The following is a 19,774-nucleotide window of genomic DNA, read 5'->3' on the forward strand; positions in this document are numbered from 1 at the left end:
AGTAAAATCACTATATGAAAGAGGAAGCAACATTTGAAGTCACCATTGGGGAGACTGGTGTTTTGTGTAGTTTTGAGCATTTAATAGTATTTCAATTGGCTGTCTTAGAAAACTTACTGCATCAGAGGACGACACGGGTGACAGCTGTATTTACATGATCACAGATGGTGACTAATGGCTGACATTAGAATATTATGATCAGCTGAAGGAATGCATCCTTCCTCTGACAGCAAAACATGCCCAAATGACAATAATAAATAGCCCTCTCACATTAAAAGAGGGCAAGTTATGCATGCAGTGAACATTCATTAATCATACACAGATTATATGTAGGAAGCCATTTGTCCCCCCACCCATCCCTTGTGGCCTTTTTTCTGAAAGTCATGTGATTTTCTGGAAAGAGAGCAGACCTTGGAGATATTTCTGTAACACACACATCCGTTCTGTTTTGCTGACATGCATCTTGCGTAACATGAGTACATATATATATATATAAGCCCATGCTGTGGCAAAACACAGCAAGAGAACTGAAGACCACAAGACACATTTCTCACATAATATCCAGCAGAAAACTCTGATAAAACTGTTTGGAACACAGACTTCCTCAGGTTTGACTGTTTTACTTTACATTTATTTGTTATGTCACTTTTAAAACAAATTATTTCTGATTTGTGGGATGTTCATGGGAATGTTCGTTCTTATGGAATTTTTCTATAACAGACCATAGAGAGTCATGGTTAGTCAGAAAGTATGTATGTTTTATGTTATGTTTGGTGTTGCACACAGGTTATAGGTGAATTAGGGACTTTCTAAAATGAACAAGGTGAACTTTTACTACGATTTAGGCTTTTTCTTCAGACCTGCAATTGCAAACTCTATCAAAAGGTCATGACTTGATAGAAATATTGGGTTTACAAACAAAATGTTGATTAATTGATTTCTTTTAAATCAGTGAAACCAGTCCACAACGAAGTATAAACAATTCTTCTCACGAATCAGTGCATCTGATTGTAAATCTCAAGAGAAGCAAACAAGCAAACTGTACAACCTGCAATAGATTTTCATTGGTATATGAAAAGATCAAAGTGCACAAAATAGTTATTGGCTTTCTAAAAGAAACAATCAATTCTGAACTGCCAAAACCAGTGTATGTAACAAATCTGCAAAATGATTTGACTCAAATATTGTAGTTGTTGTCACGAATTCAGTTTAAACAGCTGTGGAGGAAAGGCTCATTCCAGTGGAAACTTGGCAACAATTAATACATTCCTCAGTGTGCTTCATTTACTGGAAAACTGGCATGAATAAACCACTTTGTAGAATTGTGTCAAAGAATCTATTGTTTGTTTGTTTGTTTGTTTGTTTTACATTAAGACAGTCTATATAAATTCAACAGATTTCTTTGGGACATTTACCGGACCCTGGACACAATTTTGCAAGATTTTCTATGTATTTGAACTAGAACCGCCAAGGTAATGACTTTAATTCACTTCTGTTATATAACAAAGCTACTTTCACTGGTCTTAATTTAAAAAAAAAAAAAAAAAAAAAAGTTATATATTGTGTGTGTGTGTGTGTGTGTGTACTTGTTCTTGCTATATTGTGGGGACCTGAAATTTTTGACATGGTGACAATAACAATGTAAAAAAAATGCTTAAAAATAGTAAATGATGTTTATCTGAAAGTGTAACGATGCAAACATGGTTTCTGTGAGGGCTAGGTTTAGGTGTTAGGGGATGGACAATATCGTTTGGTCAGTATAAAATCTATAGAAGTCTATGGAAAGTCCCCACAATTCACAAAAACAAACGTGTGTGTGTGTGTTGTAGGTCAAAAGCGAGGTGAAATCAGAGCTGCAGAAGTTCCTATCTGACAAATCACAACAAATTCATGTGAGTACATTTTTCTGTTTCTGTTGAATAAATTCTAAATTAAGGATAATTTTTCACATAAAGTTTTTTTTTTTTTTTTTTTTTTTTTTTTTTACATTAATTTAGCCAGGAAGAAGAGAAGATCCTTAGTTGAAGCTCTTAAACCAGATTGGGTCAAGGGTGATTTGTTCCTTAACTTTGTTCATCTGTTGCAACAAGATGCCTAAACAAGATCATAAAACCACTCTTGACAAAAGGGGAAGAGACCCACCCAATGAAAGTTTAGAACATATAGTTAAAAATTTGTTATCATATTTTTATAAAATTAACAAATATAATGATGCTAAAATAAGGGCTGAAAAGAAATACGGCATTAAAAAGGAGGACGATGATTGCTGGCCAGTTGATGACATCAAACGAGCTTGGGGCAAAACACAGAGAATGAAAGATGAATCAAAAAGACGACACTGGTCTCTTGTGATAATGATGCAGGTGATAGAAAGACAAACAAAAAGAAAAGTAGACATAGTAGACACATCCTCTCAAAGCACTGCTGAACAAGGTATAATGCGAGCTGCTGGGGGCATTAAGCAGCATTCTGGAAGAAACCAACAAACAACTAGCTTTGGGCAAACAGGTGGTGTCAGTCAGGGCTGCACTGGGACACCAAATACAGGCTGGAATCAGAGCACTGGGAATAATCCTGCTGATTCTAACAGACATGGTGGGCCTCTTGGAGCATTAATACATACACAAAATAATAATAATAATAATAATCGTAGGAAAACCATCTACATACGTATCCCATGCTTGATGATAATTCCCAATGAAAGAATAGGACAAATTACAAATATTCACAATATTGACTCTGACTATAAATTAATAAATAGACTTCCTGAAACTAATTTAAATTCTGAAATAAGGCAAAGAAAATCTTATGTCATGTCATTCAACCATCAAACCAGGAATGCTAACTGGGTCTATGAAATACTGAACAGGGAAACTATAGCTGACAATCTTGAAGAGGTAGCACGATTTGGAGATGACTATCAAAGAGGTCATCTTGCTGCGGCTGCCAATCACAGGTGGTGTCGGGAAGCCTTTGATGATACTAATATGAACGACAACATAGTGCCACAGAGACAAAATTTAAACACAGGCCCGTGGAAAACATTGGAGACTGAATGTCGAAGAACAGCTGCAGCTCCAAACATCTGCAATGTCCATGTGTACTCTGGACCACTTTACTTAAGGCAAATGGTTCATCAAGGGCCGCAAGGGAAATTAGTGCCAAGCCACTTCTTTAAGGTGATAATTGAGGAGAATGAGAATAGGACAGTAAATCAGCCAAAATGTTATGTGTTTCCCAATGGGAATCTACAAGGGGAAAGTCTAGGAGATGTGCATCATCATGAAACGACCATTGAATACATTCAGAATGTCTCTAGGATGACTTTCATACAGTTCAGACCCAATCAGGAACCAATGGAAATTACAGCGTTATTACGAGGAGAGAATAGAAACGCAGTGATTTGTGATGCTAATATACAAGTCACAATAAGCAATTAGTTTTGTAGACAAACATACTCATTGATAATGTTTACACATTTCTTTATTTACAAAACAACATTTTGTATTATTATTATTATTATTATTATTATTATTATTTACATATGATTTGAGCCGAATAGCACAGATAACCAAGTGTCCAGCAGACACAAAAACTTTAATATTGTTTAAAAGTCATCTCATGTGGAAACATGACATTTTTGATGAATTTTCTGTTATTCTAAAATTCTACTTTTAATGTGATTTAATATGTATCTAATTACTTTTGAGTGTTTTGAAGCACAGGACATTATCAGATGTCATTTGTAATTAAGTACTTTGAGCGACTGTATTTTGTATTTTAAAAAAGAAACAAAAAAAAGGCTTAAAAGATATATCATTTATTTCTCACATAATTCTCAACTTTGGATTCATAGGCTGATTAGTCTTAATACACTCATGTTTGGAACTATCTTGAAAAAAAAAAAAACTACATAAGAAGCTGTTTTTGTGCTCAGTGCAAGCAAATATTTAGCAATATACTATCAGATATTGCTCACTGAATGTCATTACTGGACAGAAGAACAGAGCAATTAGCAAATCACTGTGCTGCTTCTGAACTTCTGAATTTGCTGTGAGCTGACGAGTGACATTATCTTTTTATGGGTAAAATATATTTTTTTAAAGAGCCATATGTAAGCATTTTCATAAATTAATCACTTTTCATTATCAATGAGTGAATAGCTTGTAAGGAAACGTGGTGTGTGAGATTATACACATTTTCTCTTATGAGTGTGTTTTATTATCTTTGCATATATTCTTTCCATATTTGATCAGTTTATTTAGTTATGTCTTTTTTCAAGTATATTCATCATATGATTCTCTTGTCATTTTGGCTATGATTTACAATCTCTGAATATTATATAGCATTTTTATAGGAGTTTTCATTTATACTCATTTATATCTTCTAGAATACTCCTTGTAGTTTATTTCAGGTCATCTTGTTATGTTATTAATGTCTGAACAGGATGATGGAAACTCGTTTTTGCAAGGTATTTTTATATTTGCAAGGATGTTGCTTGGTTTGTCTTTAATTTTCTTGGTATTAAGCACTTCCTTCTAAGAGTTGATATGATATTTAGCTTATTGAAGATTTGCAGAGCTTGCTGTTTCTGCTCAAAGAGTGTAAAAACGTCCTCCTTTGACATGTCAAGTTGACCTTGCTTTGACATTATCTAGATGGGGAGAGGGAAATAGTAAGTAGACATATGGATTAAATCATTTGACATTTATCGATCAGACATAAACATCCCATGATGTAGTAAAAGGATGCCTCAAGTATATATATATATATATATATATATATATATATATATATATCTTGCTGTTATTGCATGCTCTGAAGATCTTCATCTCTATGTCCTTGAATATTACTATACTCTGATAGCTCAGATTGTTAGACTATTATCTTAGTTTTAGCAGAATATATTTATTTTGGATATTGTATTCATTTTTATTTTAATTTCCATATTTTATATTTAATCATCTGTAATCTTTATCACTTATATGACAATTTATTTATAATAAACTACACTTTAATGGAAAGACTTCGTCTGCCTGGATCTCTTCTCAGTGCATCAATGCGCAAACATGCAAGGAATTTGTTGTAGCTTTTTAAGAGCTCCTTGACAACCACAACAAACAAATTCCTTGTGTGAATAAAGCTTTGTTTATTTGTTTGTTTGTTTTATTCAAAGTTTGACATGACAGGATATTGCGTACACAAAACCCTGAAATGTGTCAAACATACACATACTCCAAAAACAATCATTACTTAGAAAAATAGCTAAAATACAAACAGATAAAATGGCATATACATCTATATAAATAACACAAAATCACACAAAAGGTAACCTAATCAAAAACCTGTAAGTAATCTATACAGTAATTTTAGAGCACGGGGAATAAAAGAAAGTTCATGACGTTTAGTGTTACTCCTAGGTACAACATATGTCTTGCGCCGCCGGAGGGAATAAGTATGTGTTGGAGCCATAGGTAGGAAGCAATGCAGTGGTGATGAACTGTCCTTGAGTATTTTAGTAAAAGTGCGTATGGTGGCTTCCTCACGCCTCTCACTCAGTGCTGGAAGAGTTGATGTGGGGAGGCCTATTATCCGACAGCATTGCTTTTGGATCCTCTCTAACTCCTCAGAGAGACCTTTAGGTAGACCACCCCATACTGGGCTGGCATACTCAAGAATTGGCCGCATAAAAGTCAAGTATACTTGCAATAAGACATCACAAGGGAGACCCTCTCTTTTTGCAGTGCAAAGGTAATATATTCTGGGACGCACCTTCGAAATCATGTACTTAACGTGGGCATCCCATGACAAGTCAGAGGATATTTGGACTCCAAGCTATTTAAATGTGGAAACTCTACTAATTGCATGTCCTGAGATAGTAGGAGAGGGAGGGGACGGAATGTTGTCCTCTCTCCTGGCACTAATTACCATATCCACAGTCATGGGCGACATTGATGGTTAGTCATCCCCGTTGTCAGCCACACTGCAATTAGCCTTTTTCACAAAAATCGGAAGTGACGTCAGCGCAGGGTAAAGTCAGTTCCGCTACAGGTCTGTGCCTATTATATTAATATGCTCTTGTCTCAAATAATGCCTTTTACCTTTTCTTTTTTGTCTGCTTTCCAGGTTGTTATATAATCAACAAAGAAACAACATTTTACTTGTTTGTAATTTATATGGGCACTCAGACCGGTACTCATTAATATAATATATGCGCAACATAGTGCCAGCTATAGTTTCTGTTCTCCATCTCTGGTATATTTAAGCGTATTTTCTCAATTTACTCAGTCATTTCCCTCGAATCACTACATCATGGTAAATTATGACAGCGTTTATATCCAAATGCACATTTCCCCAAGAATAAATAAAACAATTCTGAGTCCGGATGATGCATAAACTCAATACAACAACGTAATCCAGATCCAAAAGGAATAAAGCCATTAATCGGAGTCATGTCTTATTTAGTATTATATTATTTTATTATGTATATCCCTGGGCACATTATGCAACGTACATTTACACCCTAAAGTTAATAATGCAAAGGAGAGCAAGTAGAAAATACAATATTACTTTCATAATAATAATAACAACAATATTAATCGCGAAAAAAAATGATGTGAAGAGTCATAATGCACAGCCAGCACCAAATAGACAGAACGGCAAAACTCAAAACTGTACTGTATTATAAGTGCTAACATTCATAATTAAATAAACATAGTATTTGTGATGACCAGACGCTGACACAAAGTTTTTGAATAAATGTTTGCTATTTTTAGAGTAAAACACCGGTATATATCATAGTATCATAGTATCTATTTTGTAAAAATAGACTTTGATTCCCGAACTTACTCTTGTTCAGTACGGCCCTGCTGTCACCGGAAAAACGTTTACCCTGCAAGCGCCAATCCGGAAGCCAGAAACACGGAAGTGTGAAAAAGGCTAATTGGAGCGGTTTGCCATGCCCAGGCCCGGTTGTACGGAGGTACTAGACGGTGCTAAATACCCTCTAACGAAAGCAAAAGCAACTGAAGATCTGGCAAAATAGCCAGACTCATTGTGTAGTTTAGAGAGCTTCATTGATTATAATAGAACTTGTGAGATCGCGATGAATTGAGATGAGTGACGCTTTTATACGGGATAATAAAGTGAGCGAGCTATGCGCACTTTCTAGGCTATAATCAGTTCAGAATTTGTATGAATCGTTCGTTTTATACGGTGCAGTGTTTCGGGATCTGCATATTTATGCTGGATTCGTTCTTCGCTCGGCCCTTGTCCGACAGCTCAGAATTCTTGTCCCGAGTCCGACCCGAAACAGCTTATACTACTGTTTCAGCTATATAGAATAGTCCAGTTTTGTATGCAAGTGCAAAGTGATTATAAGTTAATTTAAGCGTTTTGAATTTTTTTGTTCGTTAAATCTAAGTTTTTGTGGTAACACTTTCTATGAAGCCCCTATTTATAATACATTATATTGGTATTTCTAAGGCATTATAATGAATGCATAATGCATTATAAAAAACCTTATGATATGTTATATCATCTCATGAATAATCATAACAACAATTATAATACATTATAATACTTGAGTATTTGAGGTTATAACTTTTACGATTCTGATTATTTATAACAAACAAAGGACAGCGTATAAAATCTACTTAATTTATAATGGACTATATCATATTAAATTATTTTTTTTACATTATACTATGTTTTATTTTGATGATCCCCCAAAGACACAACATGCTTTAATTGCAGAACATCAAAGACATTTTAACTTAAAAAGGACATAACCTTTCCACACTTAGGAATGTTGGAACTGAACATGTTAAATTACCCAGGAGAGGTGCTTACTCTATTTATACACTAAATACTCTTCCTCCTAAAGGAATAAATTTAGAACTTGATCTTAACTCTTGTTTCTAATTGAGATTTTTTTTTTTTTTTTTTTTTTTTTTTTTTTTGGATAAGGGGCTGTTTGGGTGTTGTTTGGGGATATTATTATTATTATTATTATTATTATTATATTATAATATTTATTTATTTATTTATTATTTTATTTATTATTTTTGAGAAGGATTTTTGATTTTGTTTGTTCAAATTTTGTCTCGGTGTGGTAGTCTTGCCTTAATTGTGATCTACTACAGCTGTTCACATGGTTGATTGCTGACAGGTGTAATCAATTATTACTCTGTTTAAATCTGAGCACTTACTGAGCTGTTGTTTTTAGTGTGTGTGCGCATGTGTGCGAATGCTTTACAAAGGTCTTTTAGCCAATGTGTTACCAATTTTTATTTTATTTTATTATTATTATTATTTTTTTTTTAAAGGGATAACAATAAAGGGAAACAACATGCAGAATCAACACTGTTCATGTATTACAGGGTACAATTAAATTAATTTACATTTAACCATTTTAATATGGAGAGGTACTGAAAAAAAGAGTTATGCTGGGTTCACGCTAAATAAAAAAAAAAAAATTGTATAAGATCTTCAAACATGAGGACAAAAAAAATCCTAGATTCAAGTGTTTTGCTCCTTTAGTGTGTGGTGTGCCATGATGTGACAGAGACGGCACAACACACACCAACAGATTTTCAACCAGAGTCCCGACTGTGAACATGAGAAATCTCACAAAATCTGTGCGTTCGAGGGGAGGGGCTTAGTGTTAGGTCAGTTTCAGACAGAGTGAGAATGGAAAGTATTATTATTGTTGTAATATTATACTCTTTGAACTGTAATGTTTTTTTTTTCACCAGTGAGTTATACCCTTCATCAACACCATCTTTTATAGTTTCATTAGTAAACACCAACCTGTTTGTTGTTCAGTATCTTCAGTGTCTCTCATCTTCTCTCTGTCCTCTTTAATAAACTCAGTCTGTGCAGATTTCAGCTCTTCCTGATGATCTGATGCTCATTTGCACTGATAAACTGATGGGGATATTCCAGTTTTTATTGTTGAATTGCTGAATGTGTGATTTGTTGTTGGAGGAGCTTCACCGATCATCAGTTTCTGTGTGGAAAAACCGATTTGCCAAAACAATACATCAGTTGTTGGTGTTGTTGGTAATGATGCAAACAGGTTTTCTGTAAGGGGTAGGTTTAGGGTTGGGGGATAAACAATATTGTTTGGTCATAGTCTATTGACAATAAGCAACTTTCCTTCGAGCAGTGGTTCCCAACCACGTTCCCGGAGGCCCCCCAACACTGCATTTTTTCCATAATTGGCTCATTAGTAGAGACTCCAAGACTTGAAATGGGTGTGTCAGACAAAGGAGAGATGCAAAATGTGCAGTGTTGGGGGGGCCTCCAGGAACGTGGTTGGGAACAACTAGTTGTAGACTTACGTTAAGGTTAGGCTAGGTAGTTGGTTCACGTACTTTCAAAGTTATTTACAATCAGTTTGTCTTTTGGGGAACCATCAAAATAGCATAGTGTTAGCATATATTTAGCATATTACTAATAATAATTACTGCTGACATACAGTACCATCAAAATAATCAAACTGATTATTGATTATAATGCAAATGTGTCATATTACACATTCATCTGATCTGATACCTGATCTTATGGCTCTTTGAAACATATTATTATTATTATTATTATTATTATTATTATTATTATCACTTATAAGTAGTCTTTGTATGCTTTAAGTAAAGTGACATGCGTAAGATGGCAAGATACGAGACTTATAATACGTTATAACTATGAAGAGGTAATCATACTCTTAAAAGCTATAAACACAAATAAGTAAAAATTATAATACATTAAAACTGTTCTTATGAATACTCATGAGATGATACAACATACTATAAGGTTTTTTATAATGCATTATGCATTCATTATAATGCCTTAAGAATACCCTTATAATGAATTATAAATACGGGCTTCATAGAAAGTGTTACCGTTTTTGTTTTTTTAAGTAACGACAAAGCGGCCAGCGGAAGACTGATCATAGTTTGTTTGATCAATTTTGCCTTCTCAAATCATCACGACTTGTCTGAGATAATATATATATAGCTATAAAACAGTTCAAGTATAAATCAATGTTAGTTTAAACGTTAAATCTAGATAAATGTGTTCTATTAGGCGCATATCCAAACATCTGTGTGGAAGCTAAAACCGCTTTGCAGAACATGAAGGCGCCAGCGCGATCACTTGCGTTTTTTTTTCAGTGGAAACCATTTTAAATATTCCGTCATTTCTGCTGATAAAAATAAGAATAATACATCATTCCAAACTGTAAAGGGTCTACTTTTATTTGTGTGCACTCACAATATCAACAAAACGTTGCAAATGGTGCTTCTAAGATAACATGATGCGCTGTCTGTGGTCTCAACAGGAGCGCTTCACAAAAATGAACAGAAACTCAGCGAATACATAACTCACAAACATGATACATATATCTATAGAAAGTTTTAAACTATAACTTAACGAAATACAGCAAATCGAAAACAAAAACTATCATTATGTAATCTGTAAAGATGCATTTCTCTCTAAAGGCGCATCCAAAAAGGAGATGAACGCGCTAAACGCCTTCCGAGCCGGTCTCGAAAGTGAAAGCAGTCTTGTGTTGTTTCCAACAGCGCGGATTTTTTCATCGCCATATTTGGTGGATGTCTAAAATATAAAAATAAGAAGAAGCCTAAAACAGGCCCGAAGCCCGTCCCGCGTTTGAACTATGATTTGAAATTTGGCCCGAAGTCCGGCCCTAGGGGCGTAAAAAAAAGTCGGGGCCCGTCGGGCTCGGGCTGCAATGCAGGGCTCTACCGGGATATATCAACCAGTAGCCTAATTTCATTGCCAGTAACGGACCGTAAAGCTCAGGAATGAATAGTATGACAAAATAGTCCCACAACTGATCGTTCATTTTTTTTCTTAATGTGACTTTTTTTCTTAACTTTAGAAACAACGAATCAAAACGGATACATTTCACGTGACACGGGAAAATCAGAAAAGCAGCGTGCACATTTGGTTAAAAATGAAAGGCTGTCAACTGACATTTAAAAGGGGAAGCATCGCCAGATTCAAGAGTCAAAAGCTCGTCCACAGTTTAGTAAACGTTGGCAACCTCTTTAAGTTGTTCTTGACTGCACTGTATTGACTGTTTGGTGCGTTGCAATACGGTAGGGCATTGTTTTGATGTTTATCCGAATTTCTTTTCTTGCCCCCCCCTGACTCAAGAGTCATGTCGCCCATGTGTGTGTGTATATATATATATATATATACACACACATATACACATATACACACATACATACACACACACACACACACACACATAAGGTGTGTTCGACTTAACGCAGCGCTGCGCAGCTCGATCAAATTCTGACTTGAAGCAGTGTATGCCGGTTAGAAATTTTGTCCGACTTGAGGCGGCGCCGACGCCTCGTGACTGTCACGTGTGGCATCAAAGTACCGCGATAGCGATTCGAGAGCAGCGACTAGGTGCGTTCGACTTCATCTACGGCTACAGACGGTGATCAACGAGAGTAGCCGAGAGCAGTCGGGGGGCGGAGTTGAAAACGGAGGCGTCAAGACGGACACTTTTTATAAAATATCAGAATTTGATCGAGCTGCGCAGTGCCGCGTTAAGTCGAACACACCTACTGACTCAGCCGCCGCAGTTTCTTCAGAGCGGCTGCAGGAGCTCTGATGATCACATGACTGTTTCACGATTGGCCAGATTCACCGCATGACAACGATCACGTGTGTTTTGGGTTTATTCTAACATGCTCAAGTCCGATAATGCTGACAAATCTGTGTTTTTAGAACAATAAAAGTGTTTTTACTGTAGTTGCAATGTTATATTGAGTCAGATTTATCATAAAACACTGATGAAAGCATATATAACCCCACGTTATTAGTATTTAAATAGTATATGTTTATGTTGATCATTATTCTTGTTCAGATAGCGCTGTATTAAGCAGTATATGAAACGTGTTTCTGTTGCTCATGAAAACGAAAAAAAAAATTATTGCATTTAATTCACTTCATCTGTGATAGAGTATGCAAACACCGCGAGAGCTTCACTAACGAGAGCAGAAAGTGTCCGACTTGACGTCTCCGTTTTCAACTCCGCCCCTGACTGCTCTCGGCTACTCTCGTTGATCGCCGTCTGTAGCCGTAGATGAAGTCGAACACACCTATACTCTGACCAAAATTATAAACAACACTTTTGTTTTTGCCCCCAATTTTCATAAGCTGAACTCAAAGATCTAAGACTTTTTCTGTTGTTAGAATTTAATATCTAACTTGATTAACTGCCGAGATTCGATTTTAGTTGAGCGATGGAGCACAGAGTCAGGATCCTGGACCATTGAAATGACCACACACAGAAAAGGTGTAATTCACTCAAAGGCACTTTATTAAGGGAAGACTCCAACATATATATGGTAAATATCGAGAAGTGAAATCAAACATCACACCCTTCAGGAAACAACAGTACATCATGTCCTACGAGTCTCTAGGCTAGACTTATGTCATGTCTACTTTTCAGGTTAGTATGAGAAGGGTATCAGTAATATCAGTAATGGTATTAATGTCAAATCAATATAAAACAAAACAATCATATTAGTATTACTGTTAAATCAAGATACACATGAATATGACTAATATCATTTGCAATTGAATACATGTAATCATCTGGAATATCTTTCTGATTATAATGATATAAAATACTGTAATCATTTCTATGATTATATCGAGTAATCAAGCAAAAATCAAACTCTGTTATAATTCATTTAAATTGCATCTTCTGCATTCCGGTTATACTCTTCAGGCTCTAACTGATACACACGCGCATAGCTATTGTAATCATCTTCATCTTGTTCAATATTAGGCCATGGATCTGGAGCTGGTGGACGAGCCCCTTCTCGTTGCGCACTTGGCATAACTTGATAAATCCCTCTCATTGTAAGCGAAGTAATAGTACGCATAATGGAATTGTTGATACACTGGATTATACATGGAGTGAACAACAATACAATTAACAGTAAAACAATAATCGGTATTACAGTGGTGAAAATCCAGGTTCCCCATCCACCCCAGAGGCTGTCCAGCCAGCTAAACCAGGAGTCACCTTTTCTTGGCTCCAGGATGGATTCCCTCATGTGAGTTAGGATGTCTGTGATGTTATCTGAATTGTCTGGAATATAGAAACAACAAGATACCCCCAACATTTTACAAACTCCCCCTTTCTCAGAGGTCAACAGATCAAGGACCAATCTTGTCACGGATTGGTCAGGTTCTGCAGCCACTCACACACAACGTTCACTCTCCCCTGAATTCTGATCACCATCACCTGTACTCAATCAACGCACACACATAAAAGCACGCACCACTCTCCAGTCACTGTCTGAGCTCGTTCACACGAAGCGGACTCCTTGTGAGATACTCTCCAAGATCACGACTACCTAACTTACCTGAATATACTTACCTTTGTCTCTGTTCCATTTCAGTCTGCCAAGTTCAGCCGCAATCATTCAGTGGTGTGTGTGCCGTAAGTCTGTCAGCTGTCAGCTAACCGTTTGTGTGTGCTTCCTTGGATCAGCGAACTACCTCCCGTCATTCCTGAAAAGAAGAAACAGTCATCATTCATCCTGTGGTCATTCACTCAAGAACTCTAAACTTCCGTATATTCAACTTACCTGCTTCACGTCATTGTTCATTCCCTGCTCTGCTGTAAATAAACTTATTGTGTTTCACTTACCTCAGTTGTCCGTCTGCTTCCGTAACAGAAGCTCGGACCTAACAATTTAACAGCATGAGCAATCCCGATCCATTCCAAGAACTGGTGGATTCCCTCCGGAAGGTATTGTTACGTTTACCCGTCACCACTCCATCTGCTCCACCTTCCGAGGAACCACCAGCACAGAGCACTTCTTCGGCCATCATTCCTTCCAGTCCCATGGCCCGGCCGGCGCCCTACGCTGGCGGGGCGGAGGAGTGCAACGGATTTTTATTACAATGTTCACTGGTATTCACGATGCAACCTTCTTTGTATCCCACAGATCAATCCCAAATCGCATTCATCACATCGTTGCTAACCGGACCAGTCCTCCGATGGGCCGAAACTATCTGGCAGCAAGGTGGTCCGGCAGCTCATTCCATCCGAACGTTCACAGCTCACTTCAAGGAAGTATTCGGACGATCGGATGGAGAAGTATCCGCTGGTGAGCAATTATACCATCTTAAACAAGGTGTGATGTCTACACAGGAATATTCTCTTCGTTTTCGTACTCTAGCTGCTGCAAGCGGATGGAATGAGCGGTCCCTCATGACCACCTATTGGTTGGGGTTGGAACCGAAACTCCAGATGCAGTTAGCAGCGCTAGATGACAACATGGGATTAGAAAAATTCATCCAACTCTCTCTTCACTGTTCCGAACGGATGAATTCATACCAGTGCAACCAAGAACCTACCAATCTTACACTCCTCCGTCCCTCTGAGCCAGCAAGCCCTTCAGAACCAGAACCCATGATCCTTGAATCTGGAAGACTTACCTCCGCTGAGCGACAGAGGAGGCTGACCCGGGGTCTGTGCTTGTACTGTGGAGCTAGCGGGCATGTTCATTGAACTGCCCGCTCCGTCCAGTACGCATTGCGGTGAGTGGTATTCTAAATGATCAGGAAAAGATGCATCCTTTGACTACCACTGTTTGTATAACCACTCTGTCTTCTTCTGCTGTAGTCACCGCTCTTATTGACTCCGGGTCAGCAGGAAATTTCATCTCGGGGACCCTCTGTCTCCAGCTTCACCTCCAAACAAAAACCACGTCCAAGATATATCAAATCCAACCAATAACTGGCGAAACAACCTCACCCACACGCATCCAGTGCAAGTGTGAACCCATCAACCTCCAGATAGGAATTCTTCACAAAGAAATGATCCAACTTCTGGTTCTGGAGGGTGCCAACATGGACATCATTTTAGGGCGTCCGTGGCTGGTTAAGCACGATCCCATCCTCTCTTGGGGCACTGGAGAAATAATCAAATGGGGAGAGGGATGCACTACAGATTTCTCCTTTTCCGGAGATTCCTCGGCCGGTTAAAAAGTGTCTACCTGTCTTCACCACATCCGTCGAAAGTATCGAGAAAAGGTCAGTTAAAATACCCAAGATCTACAGTTCCTTCCAGGACATCTTCTGCCCCAAGAGAGCCTCCCAATTACCTCCACACCGGCCATGGGACTGCGCCATTGACCTGATTCCGGATGCGCCAATGCCCAGGGGTAAGATCTATCTGTTGTCACTTCCGGAGACTCAGGCCATGGAGGAGTATATCCAAGAGGCTCTGAGTCAGGGGTACATCCGTCCTTCCACGTCACCTGCAGCATCCAGTTTCTTCTTTGTGGTGAAGAAGGATGGAGGGCTGTGGCCGTGTATTGATTTCCGGACCATCAATCAAGGTACAATCAAGTTCCGTTATCCCCTTCCTCTCGTCCCTGCGGCCCTCGAACAACTCAGATCAGCAAAGATCTTCACTAAGTTGGACCTCCGCAGTGCTTACAATCTGGTGAGAATACGTGAGGGGGATGAATGGAAGACCGCCTTCGTGACCCCTACTGGCCATTATGAGTACCTTGTCATGCCCTATGGTTTGGTCAACGCCCCCTCCATATTTCAAAACTTCATCCATGAAGTACTCCGGGAGTTTCTCCATAAATTCATAGTTGTTTACATAGATGACATCTTGATTTACTCCCGGAGTGAGACTGAACATCATCACCACGTTGCGGAGGTCCTTCAAAGACTCCGGGAACACCAGCTTTACCTTAAAGCAGAGAAGTGTTCATTTCATCTTCCTTCTGTGCAATTCCTAGGATACATCATCGACCAGCAGGGGGTACGCATGGATGAGAGGAAGGTTTCTGCAGTTGTCTCCTGGCCAGAACCCACAACGATCAAAGAACTCCAAAAATTCCTAGGATTCTCCAATTTCTACCGAAGATTCATCCATAGCTACAGCAACCTCACTGCTCCTCTCACCACTCTTCTCAGGGGAAAACCCAAACATCTCAATTGGACTCCCGAAGCAGCCGCAGCCTTCCAAGCCTTGAAGTCCGCCTTCACACAAGCTCCACTCCTGACTCATCCTAATCCTGATTTACCTTTCGTGGTGGAGGTAGATGCATCCACCACCGGGGTAGGAGCTATCCTCTCCCAACACCATGGGAATCCTCCGCTACTCCATCCATGTGCCTACTTCTCTCGGAAGCTCAATTCAGCGGAGAGGAACTATGACATCGGCAACAGGGAGTTGTTGGCCATTTACATTGGCTGGAGGGAGCAAATTTTCCATTTCAAGTCATAACAGACCATAAAAACCTGCAGTATCTCCGAAACGCCAAGAGACTTTGTCCCCGTCAAGCACGCTGGTCATTATTCTTCTCCAGATTCCAGTTCTCCATTACATATCGTCCAGGATCCAAGAATATTCGAGCTGATGCATTATCAAGAATGCATAACCACCTTGAACCCGTTGAGAATCTGGTCAACATCATTCCAGAACACATCAGCATCAACCCAATAGAATGGTCTGCCCCTCCTGTCGTCGCCACTCCTGACCCTAGACCTCCGCCGGGTTGCCCACCAGATCATCAATTTGTACCCAGGATCCAACGGATAGATCTCATCCATTCCACGCACACCTCCCTGGGCACTGGGCATCCAGGGGTCAACAACACCCTCACGCTGCTATCCGAACGCTTCTGGTGGCCTACCATGGCAAGGGATGTGAAGCAGTACATCCAAGGGTGTAAGGAGTGTGCCATGTCCAAGAGTCCCCGACACTTACCTGCAGGAAAGCTCCATGCCTTGCCTGTCCCGAACCGCCCCTGGTCACATCTAGGAGTAGATTTCATGACTGATCTCCCCTCATCCGATGGAAATACCTGCATCCTGGTTATCATTGATCGATTCTCAAAATTCTGCCGTCTCATTCCTTTGAAAGGACTTCCAACCGCCCTAGAAACTGCTGAAATGCTCTTCAATCATGTTTTCCGCTATTATGGTATCACCGAAGACATCGTTTCAGTCAGAGGAGCCCAATTTATCTCAAGAGTTTGGAGATCGTTTTTCAGACTCCTAGGTGTGACCATCATCCTCTCCTCTGGATACCATCCTCAAACCAACGGCCAGATGGAGAGGAAAATTCAAGAGGTGGGGCGGTTCCTCAGAACCTTCTGTCATGGTCACCAGAACTCCTGGAACCAGTTTCTGGGCTGGGCAGAGTATGCCCAAAATTCACTGCGGCAGCCGACCACAGGACTCACACCATTCCAGTGCATCCTTGGATTTCAACCACCTCTCTTTCCCTGGAATGGTGAACCATCAGAGGTACCCGCAGTGGATCACTGGTTCCGGGAGAGCGAGAGGGTCTGGGACGCTGCTCACCACCATCTCCAGAGGGCAGTGCACAGATCCAAATCGATAGCGGATCAGAGAAGGATTCAAGGTCTAACCTATGCTCCAGGTCAAAAGGTTTGGCTCTCCACTCGGGACATTCGTCTGCGCCTGCCTTCTCAGAAACTGAGTCCCAGATTTGTTGGCCCCTTTACCATACTGGAACAGGTCAACCCCGTCACCTTCAGACTTCAGTTACCACCACAGTACAGAATTCACCCTACGTTCCACATTTCACTGCTTAAACATTTTCACCCACCTCTGATTCCCTCCACAGAACCTGGCCACGAAGAGGAACCCCCTCCCCCTCTGTTACTGGAAGACGGATCCATCTACTCGGTCAAGGAGATCCTGCAATCCCGACGTCGTGGTGGTCAACTACAGTATCTGGTAGACTGGGAAGGATACGGGCCAGAAGAAAGGTCATGGGTCCCCAGAGCTGACATCCTAGATCCCACTCTCTTGGAAGATTTCCACAATACTCATCCAGAATTCCCAGCACCTCGGGGACGAGGTAGACCACCGCGACGTCGGAGGTCTCGGCACCTCAGGAGCGGGCCCTGGGGAGGGGGGTAATGTCACGGATTGGTCAGGTTCTGCAGCCACTCACACACAACGTTCACTCTCCCCTGAATTCTAATCACCATCACCTGCATTCAATCACCGCTCACACATAAAAGCACGCACCACTCACCAGTCATTGTCCGGGCTCGTTCATACGAAGCGGACTCTTTGTGAGATTCTCTCCAAGATCACGACTACCTAACTTACCTGAATATACTTACCTTTGTCTCTGTTCCATTTCAGTCTGCCAAGTTCAGCCGCAACCATTCAGTGGTGTGTGTGCCGTAAGTCTGTCAACTGTCAGCTAACTGTGTGTGTGTGCTTCATCGGATCAGCGATCTACCTCCCGTCATTCCTGAAAAGAAGAAACAGTCATCATTCACCCTGTGGACATTCATTCAAGAACTCTAAACTTCCGTATATTCAACTTACCTGCTTCACGTCATTGTTCATTCCCTGCTCTGCTGTAAATAAACTTATTGTGTTTCACTTACCTCAGTTGTCCGTCTGCTTCCGTAACAAATCTATTTTGGATAACTGCTTCTCTCATTTTCTTTAGCTCATCAGTGATTAGCCCTAATGCATGAGCGGTATCATTTTCCAATGACAAAACCTGCCATGCTAACCCATTGATTTTATTTAAGGCTACTGTTGTCCCTACTCCAGTAAAGAATCCCGCAAAGGACCATCCTATATTTTCCCCTGGAGTTGTCCATGGATCCACTGTCTTATACCCGTTATATCGATTAGGCATACTATGTACATCTCGTTTCTCTCCCATGATAGTCTCACTACCTCTTTTTTAACCAATACTGTGGTTCCTGTGGAGAGTAGAGCAGGATAACAACATCCACGCCAATCTCCTTCATAATTTTTTCACTTAGCTGCACAAATACATACATCTGCGAGGTGTGACTGCACCTGAAATGCTGATCCTTTAAAAGGTAGGCCTGGATATGAACAATTATAATCTTTGAGCGCAAACCTCAGTGCCCTATTTGCTCTTATGTTATCTGCCATCTGCATTATCACAGTCATCTGCTTTGGCATATCACACTTTTTTTTTTCTCAGGGTGTAACATTTCTGAGGTTCTGAGGTTTTCCACACTGACTGTAACTGCATACAAATCCAACAATCTCCTCCTACCTCATTCCTCAAAACACTTCTTTGCAGTAGTGCCAATGCACATGCATAATTTCCTTCACACTTAGCTTTCGCTGCCCTAACTTCCTTCATACCAGCATTCATACCTGAATTCATAATAAATTCTATATCGGTTGGTGAAACATCACGGCGTGTCAGCTGGATTCGGAAAAAGTCCCTTCATTACCTCTCATATTGTCAAGTCGGGTTCTGGATGGATTACATTAATCTGTACTTCTTGATAAGCATCCCTATTCTCTCTAGCCCATGCACAATAATATAACCCAGCATCAGTGAGCTTAACATTGTATATAGTAACGTTTAACAAGCACATATGTTGTATCTTCCTGTCGTCCCAAACAATCTTATCTACTATGCTCACTCGAAATCGTGGATCTGTACCCTCTAAGACCTCTTTTGTTAACTGAACAATAAGTTCGTCAAATGCAAAAATAGCTTCTTCAATTGAACACTGCGTGTAACTCTCTAGTGGCGGATAATGCATCAATTTGGCCCTTAATGCGTACAGGGTTATGTAAGGAGTTAGCACTGTTTGGCTAAATGGGCCACCTATCTTCTAGCCTCGGATAACCCCCACCTCACTATAAGAGGTAGTTCCCTCCTCAGCTTAATCAGTGTTTTTCCTCCTACCTGTTAAGCATT

The 19,774-nt window shown here is 39.7% G+C and overlaps 1 protein-coding gene across 5 annotated transcripts; it reads left to right on the forward strand.

Moving 5' to 3' along the window:
- Positions 1–475: 475 nt before the first annotated feature.
- On the forward strand, positions 476–5,019 carry LOC127160661 (uncharacterized). 5 transcript variants are annotated; one of them, XM_051103318.1, is made up of 5 exons: positions 476–608; positions 1,397–1,472; positions 1,665–1,753; positions 1,830–1,892; positions 1,998–5,019. In XM_051103318.1, exon 5 carries the CDS (start codon positions 2,091–2,093, stop codon positions 3,438–3,440), a length of 1,350 nt encoding a protein of 449 aa, XP_050959275.1. In that variant the 5' UTR covers positions 476–608; positions 1,397–1,472; positions 1,665–1,753; positions 1,830–1,892; positions 1,998–2,090; the 3' UTR covers positions 3,441–5,019. The 5 variants fall into 5 exon arrangements, with proteins under 5 accessions (XP_050959275.1, XP_050959278.1, XP_050959273.1 ...); XM_051103321.1 differs by having other exon boundaries at positions 2,002–5,019; XM_051103316.1 differs by lacking the exon at positions 1,665–1,753.
- Positions 5,020–19,774: the final 14,755 nt, after the last annotated feature.

Source organism: Labeo rohita, unplaced genomic scaffold (genome assembly GCF_022985175.1).
Source record: "Labeo rohita strain BAU-BD-2019 unplaced genomic scaffold, IGBB_LRoh.1.0 scaffold_418, whole genome shotgun sequence".
NCBI lineage: Eukaryota > Metazoa > Chordata > Actinopteri > Cypriniformes > Cyprinidae > Labeo > Labeo rohita.